This window comes from Acromyrmex echinatior, chromosome 19, assembly GCF_024713525.1.
Source record: "Acromyrmex echinatior isolate Ae372 chromosome 19, ASM2471352v2, whole genome shotgun sequence".
Lineage (NCBI taxonomy): Eukaryota > Metazoa > Arthropoda > Insecta > Hymenoptera > Formicidae > Acromyrmex > Acromyrmex echinatior.
In genome coordinates, this window is record NC_141870.1 from 177,263 (window position 1) to 196,314 (window position 19,052).

A 19,052-nucleotide genomic window follows, 5' to 3' on the forward strand; every position below is an offset into this window, starting at 1 on the left:
GTGCATTTACATGCAAGCGTCAAGAGTCAGGCCGGGTTTACATCTTGGCAGAAAAGTGAAAAGCGGAAAAGCGGAAACCAATCGGAACTCGCAGTAGTAGTAGGCGGTACATTTCGCTTGTCTACTTCTGTCTTTCGCGAGTTCTAATTAGCTTTCGCTTTTCCATCAAGGTGTGAGCCCGGCCTCAAGCAGCGGAAGCAGCAATCAGCAGCAACTAATCAGCTGGGCGATACTTGACTCTTGCATGTAAATGCATTTTAAGGTATCTTTTCGACTGCGGTCGATTTGGACGCTCACGCGTTTTACCCCGAATCTATAATAGAATTCTAAGCCTTAAGCCATAAGAAATAGACGAACACGTGCATTATGCAAGAGTCTGTGTTCCCCGCTTAAGCCTGCCTAGTTTTTTGTTTTAATTACACATTTTGTATTTATTGTATTTACTCTCCCACTGGCGCCCTTTCTTTGCAAAGGTGTGTGCGGAACACATTTGATACTGGCTTATTGTTATTTGAGCTACGTTTTCATTTGAAATTTTATATTTTTATTAAACAAATTATATTTATTCATAATTATATTATTTCTTTATAACATTACAACATTTCCTCATGATTATAGACTACGTTCCAAAACTTCCTCTCCGAGAAAGATTTTATTCTATTTGTTATAGTATGCGTTATGTGTACTATATATTTCGAGTAAAATTTTCCTCGGAGAGGAAGTTTTGGAACGTGGTCATAATATGAAATACATCAATCAAGAATGTTTTGCGTTATTTCACGTCTACGGGTACAGTCAACGCGATGCTACAAACGCTTTGAAGTGTTTTTTAATTGGTCAGTTTGTAAAATTCTTTCTTCTAATTGATCCGTCAAATGCTTCAAAGCATTTATAGCGAATCTTTGACCACAGCCTATAAGTTTTTCAATAAACGAGCCATTTCCTTACATTGTGATTCGTGCTGCCATAGTGAGGGCAAGCTAACATTAGCCAATCGAAAATGTATAGATAGTTACCCAGACTCTGTTTTTCTAGAGACTTTGGCTTTTATCGATAAAGCGCTTTTTATCTCTAAAATTCTATAGTATGCGTTACGTAAATTATAGCATGTTAGCGCACTAATTCATTGTAAGCACGTTCTGAATATGAGTCTCTTGCAAACAACGCCATTTTTAATACTTTTTCTAGTACTTTTTAGTATTTTTGCGATAGTTTCCATCAAGGGTTTAAACCAAATCAGAATATAAGAATCAACCAACTACAGTCAAGTATTTCCCTGTTAGGCCGGGTTCACACCTTAACGGAAAAACGGAAAGCAGGAAAGCGGAAGCCAATCAGAACTCGCGGAAAGACAGAAGCAGACAAGCGAAATGTACCGCCTACTATTACTGTGAGTTCCGATTGGTTTCCGCTTTTCCGTCAAGAACTCCGCTTTACAGTCGACGACAGGGGCTCGAGTGTAATTGGTTGGTTCTTACATTCTGATTCGGATTAAATCCTCGGTGGAAACTCGGTGGAAGGTCAGGTTGACATAAATCGGTTGCACTTCTCTGATAAATCTATTAATCTAGGACTCTAGACTCTTCTCGAGTCTAGTACCATCGAAAGAAATCATCATCAGTAGATAAAGTAAATTGCTTTAAAACCACGAGTCTGTAAAATAGATATATAAACCGTTCCACGGTTTCCCAACTCTTAAAGGTGACGTCACTGTCGCTGTAACATTTCTGATTTCACTCGCAGCTCGCAGCTCGCAGCGTGAGCAAACTAGTGTAGATTTACAGAGTACAGACTGCGGTATTACGACGGCCGATCTATTTATTAATCGGTCATTTTGGGAGTTGATTCTGTGGAATCTGGTGGAATCGTTCAAGATTGTTGAAGATCATATGTGGTGCAATTGAAAACGTAAAAGGGATGATTCGTGACGCGAATCGAATTCAGCGCGGCTGTATGTCAATCACAATGTTAATAATGGCGCGAGGAGCATGGTTACATTGGTAGTTGCTAGGCAGCGAGGCCAGCCACTGCCAGTAGTGCCAGTTCTGATTGCAGCGCGCGCGCGCGCCAATTTCCCCGCGGTGGCGATCGTGCGGGTCGTGCCCATCCATGTCCATGCCCATGGTCGTATCCGTCGTGTCCGTCGTGTTTGCGATGTTGAGTTGAGTGTCAGTGTTGAGATCAGTTGCAGTTGAGGATGCGACGAGATTGTCGATCTGGTCCACACGCGACGATACGATATTCCGTCGTGTGACGCCAATCGAAATCAGACGGGATCCCTCATCGTCGCTAACGTCGAGGAGGGAATTTGGGAGGAAGGATCTTGCGGGACGGAGACACGTCAGAGCTAAGATGAGATAACAGATGCAGAATGAGACGCAGCAGCAGCGGTAACCTATTCAGTTACGCGGTCCTCACCTTCACCCTCACTCGCCTCAAGGGTAAGTTCATTTACCACGGAACGCGCGTGTCGCGTCTTTTATTTTTATAGCACCATCGATTACCCATCGAGGGTGCCGCCACCACTACCACCATCATCATCACCACCACCACCGCCACTGTTGCATATTGTGCCCCGCGTGTATCTCGCGCTTCAAAGTCGAATGCTTAAGAGCTGTCAGGAGTGTCAGGAAAAATGGGGCAGCTTCTATATAACATCCACACGCATATAACTTGGCGCGTGTAACTCGCCAAGTACATGTGTGTGTCTGTGATATTTTCTCAGATATATATTGGGGTTACATTTAACTTTATTTAATTAAGTCCAATTGAATCCAGATTAAATTGTATAGAAAGTGACGCGAGGTAAAAGTAATCTTTCAAATAAAAAAAAAATGGAGTAAAACTGGTAATTTATGTAGTAAATTATAATTTCATTTGTATAATTAGCAAAATCTTCAGAGATTTAGAAAAAAAAAGAGAGTAGCATAAGAAATAAGTATAAAGTGATTAATAAATAAATAATCTTATTAAGGAAATGCTAATTTTTGCTACTTACGTTTTATTTCTTTTTTCTCTCTTTTGATGATAACAAGTATGGGTTAATATTTGTAGTACATGCAGAAGGTGGAGTTGCTTGTAAAGATCAACATGGACACTCTTACGAAAGTGGCTATCATTATATTCCTGGACCTGAACCATGTACCTTCTGTGTTTGTGATAATGGCAATCCAAAGTGGTGTAAAGCATTCATTTGTAAATTTCTCGAGGTACGTAATGTCAACAGTCCAATAATCAAGTAAACCTATTAGAATATGTAGGAATTATTATTCCAGCTTCAGTTTAATCTTTAAGTAGGTAATTGGGATGTTCAGAACATCCTAAATAGATTTTATTCTTACAATTATATTTTTTAGTAGTACATTTATAGAGTAAATTTACATTATTTATATTATTATAAGATAGAGGATTGTAAAATAATTAATTTTAAGATTTCTGGATAATTCTATTTATTTTCCTTTTCCAGAACAAAGTACAATCATTTTTACATAAAGTATAATAATTATCTACCTACTTAAAGGTTAATAATGTGTTTCAAGACTGATAGTAATTCGCATGTAGCTTGTAGAACCTTGGGGTAAACTTTAGATTAGCCACTTCTTCTCCAATCTCTTTCTCTTCTCCGAAACTTGGTTCGTATTTTTCATCGCTGAATACAAATCTGAAAGAATTTTTTATTGATTAAACATTCAGGTCGCCATTTTGAAAAGTATATAAAAAAAGTAGGAAACAATGCCTATATCGGTCAAAGCTCTTAAATGCTTTAAATATGAAATGCTTCCATATGAATTCATGTATCACATTTGTAGTCTTTCGCACGCCGAATTGGTTTTTCGAACTTAACTGAACTACTACAGTAATGCTACAAATTAAATTGGCATACAATTACAATAATTTAAATTTAAATTTCAATTTAATACTTAATTGTGTGAAAATCTGTAAATATTGCAAAAAATATTACCTCGGCTAGAAAATGTATGGAGATAAATGAGGTGTTAAAGAGATCAGAAAGGGGATAGCTAATTTAAAAGTTTACCGAATAACTACTCTCCAAAATCTAAAATGAATGAGTGACTTTGGTGCCACTAAAAGTAAAAATCAATGTATTATTATTAAAAAAAACAGTTAATATTCGTTGATGATTCGTTAAAAAATGTAGCACTCAAGTTAGTAATGATACACTACTTTTAAAAAGTAATGAAACTGCTTGTAATTGGTAGTAAAATAAAGAAAAGCAGTTTAAAGATTTATATAATAAATTTACTTTTTGTATAATAGGAGAATTGCAAGTCTTTCCGGCGAGGTAACACTTGCTGCGAGTTTATTTGCCTGGACGACACATTGTCGTCAATATCTAATGAGAAAGCTGACGAAGCGGAGACTAACGCGATAGATGGAAACGCAAATTATGATATAGGTCTACGATCGGTTGCCAGTTTTGTAACAGCAATATTTTCACTAAGTCTGTTATTTTTTCTGATACATCGTCTACGCCAACGTAAGATACAAGGTAATATGATGCTTCCATCATCACATGAGTTATTTTAAATCTATGGCGACAGATTTTTAGAAATTCCTGTGAGAAATAATGATGCATGTGTCACTATATAATTAGAATACAAATAGAACGCAATACGATTCATAATTTCTGAAACAAAACTCGTATAAAATAAAGAATATACAAAAATATTTTGAATCTTTGATGCTTAAAAAAAGAATTCTTTATGATTAATACTCTCCTCTGAGAGCTTTTCAATCGTTGAGGCCTTTTACTCCCCTCTTTGATTGATCACAGATCATAGCGGTTTGAATTTAGAGTAGATAATATTATTTTACCTATTCAACTCATCTGACTTATAGTTCCTGATAGGCGGCATTCATTAATTGGAAAGTTGGATCTTATATTTAGGATAAGGTGACCAAATGTGGCATGGCAGACAGTGCGCATTGATCTATCATACCAGACACCCCAGGTTTAATCCTAGTAGAAAATATTTACAAAATATTGGTATATATCATGTATCTTCTCAGAAAAGCCGACAATCTCCCGAGAGTATTCTTGCCTACAGAAATATCACCATTTGAAAAATCCGCCATTCGGAAGTGGCATTAAAACTAGGTCTCATGTGCTTATAGCAATTGAATAATCAGCATGTGTGCACCACAAGCATATAAAAGAGGTGTAACCACAGACTTCTATATATACTATCTACTATACTGTTAACTCCTTAGGACAAGCTTATGTGAAATGTTAGGATGGTTCTATGTCACAAAGTAACTCGAAGAAATGCAATATGGCAGTGTCCCGCGACATTCTGCATCAGCTATACATACACGTATCCTTAGTACTGTACATAAATGTAATCTTAATTTTGTGAAAAATTGTTTTTTTTTTAAAGTTTAAGAAAAAAGGTAAAGATAATTGAATATTAGTAGACGTGTATAAAAGGTGCGATCCTATTCAATTCCTTCTAGAATTGTAAAGAAATTAAAAAGCAGTTAACTCACATAGTTAATGTGCAAAATTTAATTTATTTATAAATTATATAATATAAACGGTCTCGTTTAACTTTTTTTGTCTTCAGTATAAAATGTAGTTTTAATACTGTTAAATTAGGTCAAAATATATCTGTCAAAATAGGTATGTGTGCGCAAGTACGTTACGCGGAACAGTTTTTGACGCATGCGTATAATGTAACGTCAAAATTGGGGGTTACTCTTTCAAACGAGTTAGCAGTCTAGTATTATATATGTATAGAATGTCACAGAATGATCGCCAAATATTTTGTGCTGATAGAACAAATTAAATTGAGTCGAAAAGTCCTCTACTATTTTGTAATTTTCGCAATAATTAACAAAATATTAATTACTAAAAATCGCTGAATATTGGTTTTCAATTTTTTATTCATTTTTACTATCAACTTTATAGAAAAACAGTAAGTGGCAAAAATACTTGTTTGGTTTCTTCTCATAGAGCTCTAAGAATTGTTTTCGAATTTTTATAAACTTTTTAATACTACATTTTCTTATTGGCAACTATTTTTATCAACGTGCGATACTAAAAAATTCTAAAAAATTTCTAAGAACTCTAAGAGAAGAAAATAAATAATTTTTGTTGTTTTTCCGTAAAGTTTTATTCTATCGTGTTTGCGATGTTACTGACACATCACTACATACTATTACATCAATAGCATATGTATACATAAATTTTCGCATAACAATAACATTTTAATTAGCCGTCTAAGTCCAGTTCTGAGAACTCCACATTGTTTCTTCCTACAAACTACTAGTCTGTGTACTACTATTTCGTAAGTATAGGTCAAACAGCTTTTACATGAAGCAAATGTCACTATTGATGTAGAGTGCCATATCGGACTAAAAAATGGTAAAGATCTCAATTTTGAAATTTTTTAAAAGTTCTCGTGATAAACTTTACTTCTCAGACACGTAAGACGTATACTTTAATCCTGGAAAAGAATTTTTGAATCTATAAAAAAGGGAAAAAGTAATTATATTAGGTGTTGGAATTAATTCGTAGCGTTTTACAAGTGATGGGAAGTACTTTCATTAATGTATTTTTTAATGCTCATGTGAAATAAATAACATTCTTTCATTAAAAACGCTACGAATTAATTCCAACACCTAATACAAAAATTATATGATTTAGTCGGTAATACAGACGGCACAACAAAAAATTAGATCAAGTTACGAGATCACATTTTATTTATTAAAATTGTACTTTTCTATTGAGTGCATTTTATGAATAATATCTGGGTTTTTAGATAAAAAATCATAAAATTCTCCACATATTAGTTGAAAATTATATATGTATAATTAGATTTCACTCATTATTTTCATTTATTATTCCACATTTATTATTTTTATATTTGAGAGGGACAATTTATATTCGTGTCCTTAATTTGAGACAAAATTTGGGACGCGTAAAGTGGAATGAAGAGTTAAAATTTGAGTCCTTCCTAATTTGGGTTGGTCATTGAGATTTAGGACCATCTTAAGTACATTCTTAAGATTTCATAAATCAATCATAAAGTCGTTTTTTTTTATTAGCATTTTAATCCTTGAAAGGCGAATCGTTTTCGACGGACGAGAGAAACGAATGTATTTCATTTGATCCATAACAGAATTTCTATTGCAAACTATTTTTGGGAAGGAATTATATATAAAAACGCACTTTGTGTGTAAACGATATATACTTTATCTCTTTTTAGTACATACTTTTCTGTATACTTGATACATGAAATAAGTATATGTATGATTCTTACAAATAAATTTATTACTATTCTTTACTGTATTTCGTATCACATTATCGACGCAAATATAAGGTCATGATCATTTTTCATTAACCGCTCCCGTATTCCGAACTGTCTTATCGCTCATAAGTGAAAGTGATTCTGCATTCGTCGTACGAGAGATAAAAGGCATTACTTAAGATAGTCTTAAGATAAAAACCGACTACGAATATCGACCAAAAGAGCCATATTAGCATCTTAAGACATTATTTAAGATGGGTTGTAAACTATTGCGTAAAATATTGGATTGGTAAGAAAATAATTGCGTTTTTTTTAAAGGCATCTATCAATAAAAACCGCAATTACTTTCTTACCAATCAATATAAATATATCTTGATAGAATAAAGTTTCAGCTTTAAGAATCTCTTTTTTAAATTGCGATACGACAATTTTTAACGGAATTATGAGCAATTAAAGTCAAAATGATCCTTTTATTTAATTCGCGATAACTCAATCACCAAAAGTCGTAGGAATATTTAAAACGATTTTGTAGGGAAAGTATCAAGCTTTCACGATAGATAGTCGAAAATTTTCTCAAATTTGTTTCACGTTACAAAACCCACAAAGTGAGAAGAAAATTTTCCGTCTTTTTCAACTCGTAGTCTTTGGTATGTAAAAATTACCAATCTCATATAAACTTAAAAAACGTGGTAAGCTTTTAAAAGTAGAAATTTCAAGCTTTAAAACCTTTTTTTTAAATTTAAATTTCATTTATTATTGATGAAGATATTGTATATACAACTTTGACCAAAAAAATGCAATTACTTTCTTGCCAACCCGATAAAAATCAATACCGTCTCTTTGATATTGGAATTGTAGTTAATAAATCAAAGATTTGATATTCCAGAAATTCAAGCTGCTATAGTGGCTGCAACGATCAAATGAAGATGATTATAAAAGAAGAGTATTTAACAGCGATTGAAAATAAAAGCAGAACGTAATTGTAAAGGATTCTACATACTTTTAAATACTCATAAAACTTATCTAATGTGTTCTTTATATAGTTTTTCTTAAAACTTATGCACTACAGTTTGTAATTAATAGCGGTTCATTGGCAGAATTAATGCGCACTCAGTGTACTTTAAAACCGCTGTACACAAATCGACGTAAAGTTGTATGTTTAATAAAAATATATTTATGTATTTTGATGTGTCTTGAATGCGCATCAGTTTTGCTACTGAAAAACGATATAAGTGTGAAAGTTTTTTATGACAAATATGACAATGTAAAAAAAATGTATATATGTTGTGTATTAGTTTGTGTGGCAGGTCGAGAAAACAGACAACTTGGAGAGGACCAAAGAAATTTAGGTAACATGGGATACTTGGAGAGAGGCGGATTACCTCACGGAGTTCCCATGGACGACATACCTTGCGGAACAGGTTACTCATTATGGAAACCACCTGGCAGTAATTACTTTCCGCGTGGTGAAGCACCTCCGCCCTATGAGGAAGCGATCGCGGCTGCGAGAGCGGAACAAGCATTGTTATCAATTAATCCGCATGCGTTGCTGTCAATGAACTTCTCGGACAATTACATGCCAAATTCTAACAATCATGCAAGCGTGGCGGTTGTCACGGACACGCAAAATGATTTGACCGCAAATACACAGGCGTCATCTAATGATAGTAACATACATACGCCCTTGATGTCTTCGTCAAATAGACTGTTGTCTAGTCCCAGCGCATATGCTGGTGGTTATCGACCAATAAGCCAAAGCAGCGCATCGTCCACCATTGGTCTGAATACGAGCACTTCCACCGCGAGTTTCACAATAGGGACAAACACGTACGAGAATCTACCGGTCTCGTCGATTGCTATAACGAGTTTTAACGATAGTCAACATTCCGCAGTGACAAGCACTAGTACGCAGCCGCTATTATCGGTATCGCATTCCACTATACCTAAGAACTATCGCCAGCACACAACGATGTTTCCGCGGCAGAGCGGCGGCGATGGCGACAGCGGTGGTGCGTTTACAATATCGGCGACTCTGTCGAATTCCGACGTATCCTCCCATCGTACAATTCCGCGAACGTTGACGTGCGTCGCTAGCAGAGCAAAGGATGTTTTGACTGATTGCTCAACGAGGGACTATCTTCGTTTGTCGCCGAGCAGCATTGCGGCGCCTCAAAGCCTGTCACGTCCTATACAACTGTCCGCAGTCGCAGTCGCGGCTCCGGGCAATTACAAAAGTACCAAAAACTCGGACCCGTTTTACACGGATGCTCCTGTGGCGTCCAGTTTAGCGCAATCGGAAACGTACACCGCAGATGCGGCAAATGTATCTGAGCGGACTCGGGAATACACGGTATAAAAATATACAATTCATCGTCGTATAAATTGTATTTATTTTTTACGTTACTAATTTATCGTCGTGTAAAGACATTTACGTTATTAATTGTCATACTTTCCTTCTCTAACGCAGCCTTCGTTAAGCATAGCTAACGAAATCAATGCAAGTGGCAGCTTCGAGTCGGTGACGTGTACCTGCAGTATACAAGCGTTACCCACTCTGCACGACGATACGGACGATTATCGAAGCGAATGCGAGAACTGTAAGAGCGCGACGGGTTCTCGTTACTACTTAGATAACGAAGATGAACTCGTTACATCACTTCACGAAACCATGACGTTGCACAGAAGACCGGACGAAGCAACATCAAGTGTTACACCACAGTATTATAGAACTTCACTTACACTGCCGACGAGTACACGCCAACGTACAAGGTAGACATCCTATTAATCTAATATTTTTAGAATCATTAGAGCTGTAAAACACTTCTTTTTATATTTATATTTTTGTCAAGCATAAAAATATACACTATTCAACAAAAAATAAGGAATACTTTCAAAATATTCATAATCAATTATAATTGCACAATTTTCAGACCGTTGAAACTTAACTTATTATTAATGAAAAATTATCGCAAACAAATAATTAAAATAGCATTTTGAAATTTGGGATTTGTATTTTAGCATGCGTTTAGCCATTTTTTGAAAATTATTTTCACAGTTTTGTATCTTAAAAACAATTATATCGTTTTGTTTTTTAAATTATACTCAACACTGTGCAGCTTGATAAAAAGATTTTTCTTCAAAAAAAAAAAAAAAAAAAGACATGTACACCAAAAAAATACATAGTTTCCTCTACAAATTCCTTTTTTTAATTTTTTCTTACGATTTTTCTTAAACTGAACTAGGCAACTGTGAACCTCTCTACATTTTGTACAATCGATGTTGAAACTTGGCGAAAAACCATCGCAGACAAAATTAAAAGAGTATTTTAATTTTTACTTAAAATTTATGCTTTAACACGTTTTCGTTTTGAAAAATTTTTTGTCTGCAATAAGTTTTCGCCGAGTTTCAACGGTCTGAAAATTGCGCAATTTGGAACGTTCCTTATTTTTTGTAAGTAATATACTTGTTGATGGTTTATCACAAATAAAAGATTTTAGTAGATGAATCTTTAAAGTGTCTTTATATCTAGGATTACCGGAGCTCGTGAAAATTGGTTCAATACTATGCCAGAAAGTTCTAGCGGGTCTTCGGACGAAAATTAAGTATCTTGAAAAAAAAAAATAGAGGAAAATGTTCAAGTGCGTAAACAAAATTATACATGCACACACGAACATACACAAATACGTATAATATGTATATAACTATTAAAAAAAATTGTACCTATACAGAATGTCCTAGAATTATTAAGTTTCTCCTTTTAAATAAGACTGTCGGTTGGTTAATTGTTTAATTATTTTTGCGCTAATGTCTTAGTTCAAGATCAAAATAACCAGACTTGTTATATTTAACGCGATGTAGTTCTGTTTAAAAAATTGTTTTATTTGTTTTACCGATTTTATAATGAGTCAGCTGAGTTTGTAGTCTTAGAAGTTGGCCAACTTCATCGATTTCAATTAATCACGACTCACTGATTATTCTTTGAGGCTGTATCAAACTACCGATTCTGCCGTCCCGACTCTGTCGATTCCAGTTGATCGATCACTCTTGTCGATGCCGACGATTGCCATCGATTGGCTCAACTGTATAGAAGAGTAAAATTAATAATACGCGAGAGTATCGCAAATCTCGGACGAATTATATTGAAATATAGTACCTAGGCTGAAAATCGAGATGTGATACTGGCTAAATTTCACGTTTTAAGGTAATTCGCCTGACAAATTCGTAGAACTGAAGTCTTTCTCGAATTTCACTTATTAATAATATTTTCGCGATATATATCGCGACGCCAATTTCTTTTTTGATGCCATCTTCCCCAATTGTTTTTTCTATGGATATTTACAAACTACCTTTTCTTATACAATCGCCAAACTATCACGTGATTAAATCTTGTATTTCTATTGGTTATGATTTTGAGTTGCTAACAATGCTGACTCGAAAAATAGATTCGAATTTAAACGTGAGTTGGCCGATCCAGTCAGCCGGTGCCTCACTATGATTGGTTTGCTGAGGATCAGCTTGCAGAGTCGATAGTCTGATATGGGCTTTAGACTCACCGATTACAAACTATCGACTCATTAGAATTAGCATTTGACATGATGGCTTAAGTCTTTTAAAATTCTCAGCTTCTTTACTCTTCTCATACAATATTTAAAAGAACCTATAAGTTTTTGGGACATCCTCTATAGTGTACGTCGTAATGATTATCATCGTACATACATAATTATCATCATAATCATCACTATTATTGTTGTCATTATCATTAGATAGCGGAAGCGCGTGAGGATTTACTGCAGTGAGCAGCGCAAATCCTTGCCCAAGATACATTAAGGGGATTCTAAAGTGAAGCCCGATTCCGACAAGATTGCTATTTTACTGATAAAATACAACACATCGACATATCTTTATATATTACTACATCAATATCTCACGCACACATACATAAATTTTCGTAGAACGATAGTATTTTAATTAGACATCTAAGTCTAATTTTAAGAACTCCGCGTTGTTTGTTCATGTAAACTTCTAGTCTGTGGACCACAATTCCGTAAGTACAAATTGCAAAGCTTTTATCATCAAGCAAATGTTACGATATTGACAGCTTTGGCGCCATATTGGACTAAGCAATGGTAAAGATTTCAATTTAAACAATTTTTTTCTTAACATAGACTCCACCTTGCAGATACATATTAATGCATATATTTTAATCTTGGAAAATGATTTCTAAATCTGTAAAAGAAGGAAAAATAATTATACAAAATTAATGTGTGTCGGTAATACTGACGACTTTAGAATCCCCTTGAGACGGATCAGTGAGAAATTTCGTAGTGAAACATCACAATCCGTTGCATCAAATATGGTCGACTGTTATTATCATCATTATTACTGTCATAATCATCGTCGCATCTATCATAACAATAACTTTCCGAATTTATTTTATCTGCCAAATAAAAAATATACATGTCACGCGCGCGCGCAAAGGGTTATACAGATTTTAATGATAGATCTTTATTGTGTAAAAAGTAGAATAAATTCATATCTGTATATGTATATGATATTAGATTAATCATAAAAATATAATGAGTCATGAAACTTTCTTTCATGAAATATCTAAAAAAAAAAGTGCGAGATTTTTGTTATAGTCCCTGGTCATATTAGACGCATGAATAGATTCATCTTGAATGGTCGAAAATGATAGTTATTTTTATTTTTCATATCTAAAGTACTATTTTATATTTGGACATTCTCAATAAAACAATTTTATTAGTATTAAAATTTATATTAGTATTAATATTTATTTATTTTTATAAAAACATATGTATGTTTTTTAAAACCTTGTCAAATCAATAATGAGATTATTAATTAGCTAAAAAGAACTTGCGCGAATATTGATACGCAATGTTGATTTATTAAAAGGACATTTAATTAACAAATTAAAAATAGCAAACATTTCGAATTTTGGCCCTCCTTAGTGCTATAATTCACATTACAATAATACTAATTAAAAACCATATAAGCCCACACAATACGTGGGGGAGTGGAGGGAGGACATCCGATTTATGTCCTCAAATATTCTATTTTTTTATGTCCCTGTGTTTCAGGATATTCCAAGGTTGTGTACTTTGTACACCTCGTTATATGACCCCAGATAATTAAACCAAGATCACATATCGCAAATTATATGCTGCATATTATGTTGGCGTAATCATATTCGAGCAGTAGTCGATTTGCCGACATTAATATCCGCGAGTATTCTTTTTGGATTATTAATCTCTGGGTTATCTCATTATTAGATTGATTCTTAGAGCTAATATACGCATTCTTTAATTTTATCTTGTGAAATCACTATTCGAAGCTATTACTTTTAATTACATGGGCGGCGACTCCAATATGTATTAATGTATTTGTGATATGGTTGGTATGGAGTACTCCACACACTGATTCAATGTATGGAATTCCATACACCGAATTTCATATTTGTATAACATTTGGTCGGAGAGAAATTTAGAAATTAAAAATTGTAATTTAGAAATTACAAACATATGAAAAATGTCACTGCATTGCTCGAAGGACGTAATGCAATTTTTACATGACAATCACAAGATCAGAGATCCTTGTACCAGAATGCGTAAAATTTATTCGCGTTCTTTTAACGATTCTTACAACTTGTTCAAATGAAAGATCATTTTTTTATAGACATTTAAAAAGTTATTTGACAATGAGACAAAAACGTTTAAATCATATTGCGATATTGTATATTTATTGAGAAATGGTTGATAAGTTAAATATGAAGGAGCTCATTAATAATTTTATTAAAAAAAAAAAATAAAATTAGAGCGGCTACTTTTGCCATGTAGAAAAGGTGTATGAGGAAATATATTTATCCCCCCCCCTCCCTTCTCTCCTCTCAATCTATTCTCAGGAACTTCACACACTGAAAAATTTTACTTCGCCGCTCCTGTGATTAATTATAATAATAATGTCCTATATGTAATGTTTAAATTGAAATTCTCTATACAAGTAAAACGAAATTTCTATAATAGAAACAGAAAAATATTTGCGCTTTTTTTAATGTTACCTCTATGAACTGCTAACAGATTCATAGATAGTTTTTAGGTTTTGTACACAATAGAGAAAATATTAGGAATAAAAATAAATATTAAGATTTTAACTTATCAAAAATCACTTATATCGGAATATATTTTTGATAGATTGAAATCTTAATATTTATTTCTATTTCTAATATTTCCTCTATGTACAGGACTTTATGCATTTGTAAGTATTAAGTAAGGTATAATAAATGTATCTACTTTATAAACAATTATTTTCTTTACATATTTTTGTCAATTATAATAATGATAAATGAGTCATAAATCATAATATAATATAATATAATTAATTCTTGTCAATTAATTATAAAAAAATATGCGTAATAATATAACCAAGGACTATATAATAAATTATAATTATATGTTTGATGATATATAAGTTGCCTATGGTTGTCTATGCACTGAATATTAAGGGACTGCAAATGAAAGGAGCAGGGAACAGAATAAGATCTATTTTAATCTATCTGAAATCATGTAGAATACACAGTTTCTGATAGATTGAATCAAGAATTTCAATCTATCAGAAACTGTGAGCATAGATCTTTGCATAAAGCATAAGAAAATTAATCATTTAGAATTATTTTATTTTACGGAAAAAAGGAAATGAAAGACTTCGATCGATTTATTTTCTTACACATTATGTAAAACTCTTATGTTTCCATCCTTATTCTCTGTTCACTGTTCCCTATTCCTTGTTTGTGCGCATTGTGCGCAGCCTCTAAATCTCGAAACATAATAGGTGTAATAAACTTTAAGTCTTAAGGAATTAATAAATCGCAGATTAGTTAATTTCTTAAAGCTTAAGGCTTTCTATACCTATTGCGTTTCAAGACTAAGGGCCTAAGCCCAAGATGATCGTTACTCGAATCGTGGAACGTAAGTTGTAGATCAACATACAATGGCTGCGTTCAACAGACTCAGTTGAGTGAGCACTCGTTACTATTAATGTATTCTTCTAAGATTTAAAATTCTGATTGGATGATCTAAAAGAATACATAAATAACAGCGAACGCTCATTCAATTGTTGAATCTGCTGAATGCAGCCAATGTTTTGGCGTCACTATGGCTGTGTCCCAAAATTTACTGAAAATCTGTAGTTTATGTTACATGTTATAGATTTTTAGTACTGGCTGTAAATTTTGGAACATAATTTATGTACCATTAGCATACGTAGTAGCATATATAATTATGTCAAAACATTGGATGCATTTAATACTACAATCGCTTACTAAGAATGCGTTTCACTTGGCGCTCACATTGCTCGCAAGTATTATTAGTCCTTGTTTAATATTTGATAAATAACAGGAATGAAATGATTCTGTGAACGTTGAGAGCATTGAAACGCACTCTGAATTCTTGCATCTGATTGGCGTATTTCATTAAATCTAAAAAAAAATATAGACCAAACACATGTGCAGGAGTTCACTGAAGTTCACGTTTAGTCAGCGGTAATTGTACTGAATACATTCATTACGTTGACTTATTACAATTTGCGTTCCTCGACTTATAAGTAATGGACATCTTCGTACTCAGGTCCTAAGGTTCCTGATTAGTCACCATCGGTCACATTGGATCACGACATCATAATCAAGAAGTGACACGTTGAAGTTTCTTACATGCCTTTTTTAAATAAAGAAATAAAGAAAATTCGAATAAAATAAAATAATAGATTGCTTTAAAGCATAAAAATGAGCCGAAGCTATTCTTATCTCCAGCTATCTTTATTCTTTATCTCTCTCCTCCTTCTTGACAGTTAGTAAATAATCGTAAAAGACATGTGAAGCGAAAATAGGTCTATTATGCATTTCACGTGCCTTTTACGTCTGACTTGGATGAGGGAGGAGGAGGGGAGGGGGGACAAGAATAGCTTTAGCCCATTTTTACAAGCATTTCAAAGTGTGATCTCATTATTTTGTTTTATTTAAATTTGCTTTATTTATGAATGCAAGAACTTTAACGTGTTATTTCTCATTTATGATGTCATGATAAAATATGGCCATAGCAACTAATCAAGTAATCGCAGGAGCCTTAAGGATCCACCGCAGCCGTGAATGAATTTTTATGAATGTGAGTTGAGACCCGACACTCCCGGGGATAATTGGAGTACATTATACCATTGTTGCCGACCACTTCAATTGCGCGATATAGATATTCGAACGTTTATTCTATTATAATTTTATAATTTATAGTTTTAATTTATAGATTTGTAGATACTAGTATAAAATGCAGCAATATTGTATTTCTGTCAAATCGTTTTCTTATTTATATTTGCTGTGATATTAGGTGGTAAACTTAATTCCTGTCGCTCGCTACTAGAGGATACCGACTCCAACGTTGGCGAGTTTCGACGTAAAGTCGGATGAAGTTACATGTGTTTTGTAGTTTAGACATTGATGAAAATGATTTACTCCTCACAAGTTAGATTTTTCGATGCCAAAGAAATTTTCTAATTGATTGAAAATGAACCGATAAGCTGTTTTTCCGACATGTGCTTCTTCACCATTTCGAGGAAACCGCAGCTGAAACGCATCGCTTATTATCCGAAGTGTATGGTGATGAAACTCCATCGAAAAGAACATGGTAGAGTTTGCTTTGAACGCTTTCGAAACGGTGATTTTTACGTGAAAGATAAAAAACGTCCCGGGCAAAAAATTTGAAGATGTGAAGCAGCAAAAATTGCTCGATGAGAATCCAATTCAAACACTTTTAGAGTTGTCGAAAGCGTTAAATATTACTCCAATGTCTCAAACGCTCAATATCATGGGAAAAATTTTGGAGATGAATAAACGGCAGGAATTAAGTTTACTACTTAATATTTTCTGGCTATAATATTATCTGATAGGATAAGTGTTAAGATGAAAAAATGTTTCTTCATTCAATTTTGTATAAAATTTTATTAAAACTTTGATTAAAAGGATCGATTTTAATCGAAAATCGGAAAGATTGATGGACAAGTGATAACCGGCTTTTCATTAAATTTTTGATATGGAAAAACTTGCTTCGCATTCATCAGAATATGGATAAGAATCAAAGAAGCGACTTAAGCTTTATTGTATCGTGTAGATATATGTAAAAAAAAAAGAATATAATTCGGCTGCATTTGTAAGGTTGTGTTCAAGTCGGAAAGTAATAAGGAAGGGAAGTGCCAAAGTGTTCACGTTAGATGAATAAACGGAAGTGAAATTGTGATATTTTAATTATGAATTGTCTATAATTCAACTAGAAAGAAAGATACGTATAAATATGTGTGTGAGAGAGAGAGAGAGAGAGAATGAATGAAAGAGGAGAGAGTGAGTGAGTGAGTGAGTGAGTGAGTGTGTGTGTGTGTGTGTGTGTGTGTGTGTGTGTGTGTGAGAGAGAGAGAGAGAGAGAGAGCAGAAGTTGTGTTTTGTTTTAGCATTTTATCAGCATTTTCTTTTTTAAATTAAGAGATGGATGAAGAAATGAACATTTATTTCAGTATCGCAGTATTTATGTAGTCTCGATGATTCACACAATATGACGACCGAACCATAATACTTCGTGATTATAACATTGAACTCCTTTGAGCTTCTTGAAACCTCTTGTAACTTATCTTATTCATGATACTGTGAAATACAAATGATTAGCAAATAAATCTTTTCTTCTGAATATTGCCTATGGTACTGTCTGTACATTTCCCGTTCTCATATTTGTTTCTGTCTCACGCTATGACGTATGTGTAATATGTCAAATACTTAATTACAGTTTATTTGAATATTTAATTCTTTGTCCCATCTGCTGATAAATCTATTGGATAAATAAAAGAGTAAAAGAGTGAGAACATACGAGAGTAAGATCATGATCTATGATTACTCATAATCTAATCAAAAATTGATGTTGAGAATGAGTCCGAGTACATCATCAAATTGTGGATATAAAGATATGCATATATTTTATGTATATACTACTGAAAAATAACATTATTGGAACGATCGCTGGCGCTAATTTCGACCTGTGATTGGCCATGATTGATATCTTAATACTCTTATTTTTAAGTAGAATTTCAAATAAGCAAAAATGGATTAATCAGTAGTGGCTCTCCATCACCCCTTTTTCTATGCTTCCCGTACAGCATAGACTTTCAAAGGACGTTCTAAAGACAATCAAAAGATGTCTTACATCTTGAAAATGTTCCTTAATAAAGTATAATATGCTGTGCAGGCTTTATTTTTTATTTTTTTATTAATTATTTTTAGTATAATTTATTTTATTAAATTGTTATAAATATACAGCTCTACAAATACTTTTTAAAGTTATCACAATATATATAAAAATTGTTTAATAATTTTTACATACTTGTAAAAGCGACGAAAATTAAAGTATATATTTTAAATAAAAAAATTAAAAAAGTTATTTAGTATTTATTACTTTAAATAACTACATTTTTTACTTATTTCTTATTTAATATTTTAAATAAGTTTCCTATTTTATATTTTTTATTTTAAATAATTCGTATATTATTTTCATCGAGCTGTGATCAGCATCATACGTATGTTTAAAGAATTTCTGAATCACAGAATAATTTGCAGTAGTAGTAGTGTCTTAAATTAATTTATTAACTGAAAAATTAAATAACGATTAACAAGCATTTAGTATTTTTAATCAAACCTGTATTTAGCACAAATTGTTTCACGCTATTAAGATTTTTTGCGTT

At 33.2% G+C, this 19,052-nt stretch overlaps 1 protein-coding gene across 3 annotated transcripts; it reads left to right on the plus strand.

Moving 5' to 3' along the window:
• The first annotated feature begins 1,715 nt into the window (after window positions 1-1,715).
• Window positions 1,716-18,007, plus strand: LOC105147272 (Integral membrane protein DGCR2/IDD). 3 transcript variants are annotated; one of them, XM_087415984.1, is made up of 6 exons: window positions 1,716-2,441; window positions 3,055-3,209; window positions 4,279-4,510; window positions 8,567-9,621; window positions 9,739-10,040; window positions 10,786-18,007. In XM_087415984.1, exons 1-6 carry the CDS (start codon window positions 2,372-2,374, stop codon window positions 10,871-10,873), a joined length of 1,902 nt encoding a protein of 633 aa, XP_087272110.1. In that variant the 5' UTR covers window positions 1,716-2,371; the 3' UTR covers window positions 10,874-18,007. The 3 variants fall into 3 exon arrangements, with proteins under 3 accessions (XP_087272110.1, XP_087272111.1, XP_011056466.1); XM_087415985.1 differs by having other exon boundaries at window positions 8,579-9,621; XM_011058164.2 differs by having other exon boundaries at window positions 1,717-2,441; window positions 10,801-18,007.
• The last annotated feature ends 1,045 nt before the right edge of the window (window positions 18,008-19,052 follow it).

Excerpts from the sequence above, each read along its gene's own strand:
- LOC105147272 (XM_087415984.1), top strand. The coding sequence starts at position 2,372 with ATGAGACGCAGCAGCAGCGGTAACCTATTCAGTTACGCGGTCCTCACC. Across the intron at positions 2,442-3,054 it reads CACCCTCACTCGCCTCAAGG|TACATGCAGAAGGTGGAGTT; the intron begins GTAAGTTCATTT and ends TAATATTTGTAG. Across the intron at positions 10,041-10,785 it reads AGTACACGCCAACGTACAAG|TGTCTTTATATCTAGGATTA; the intron begins GTAGACATCCTA and ends GAATCTTTAAAG.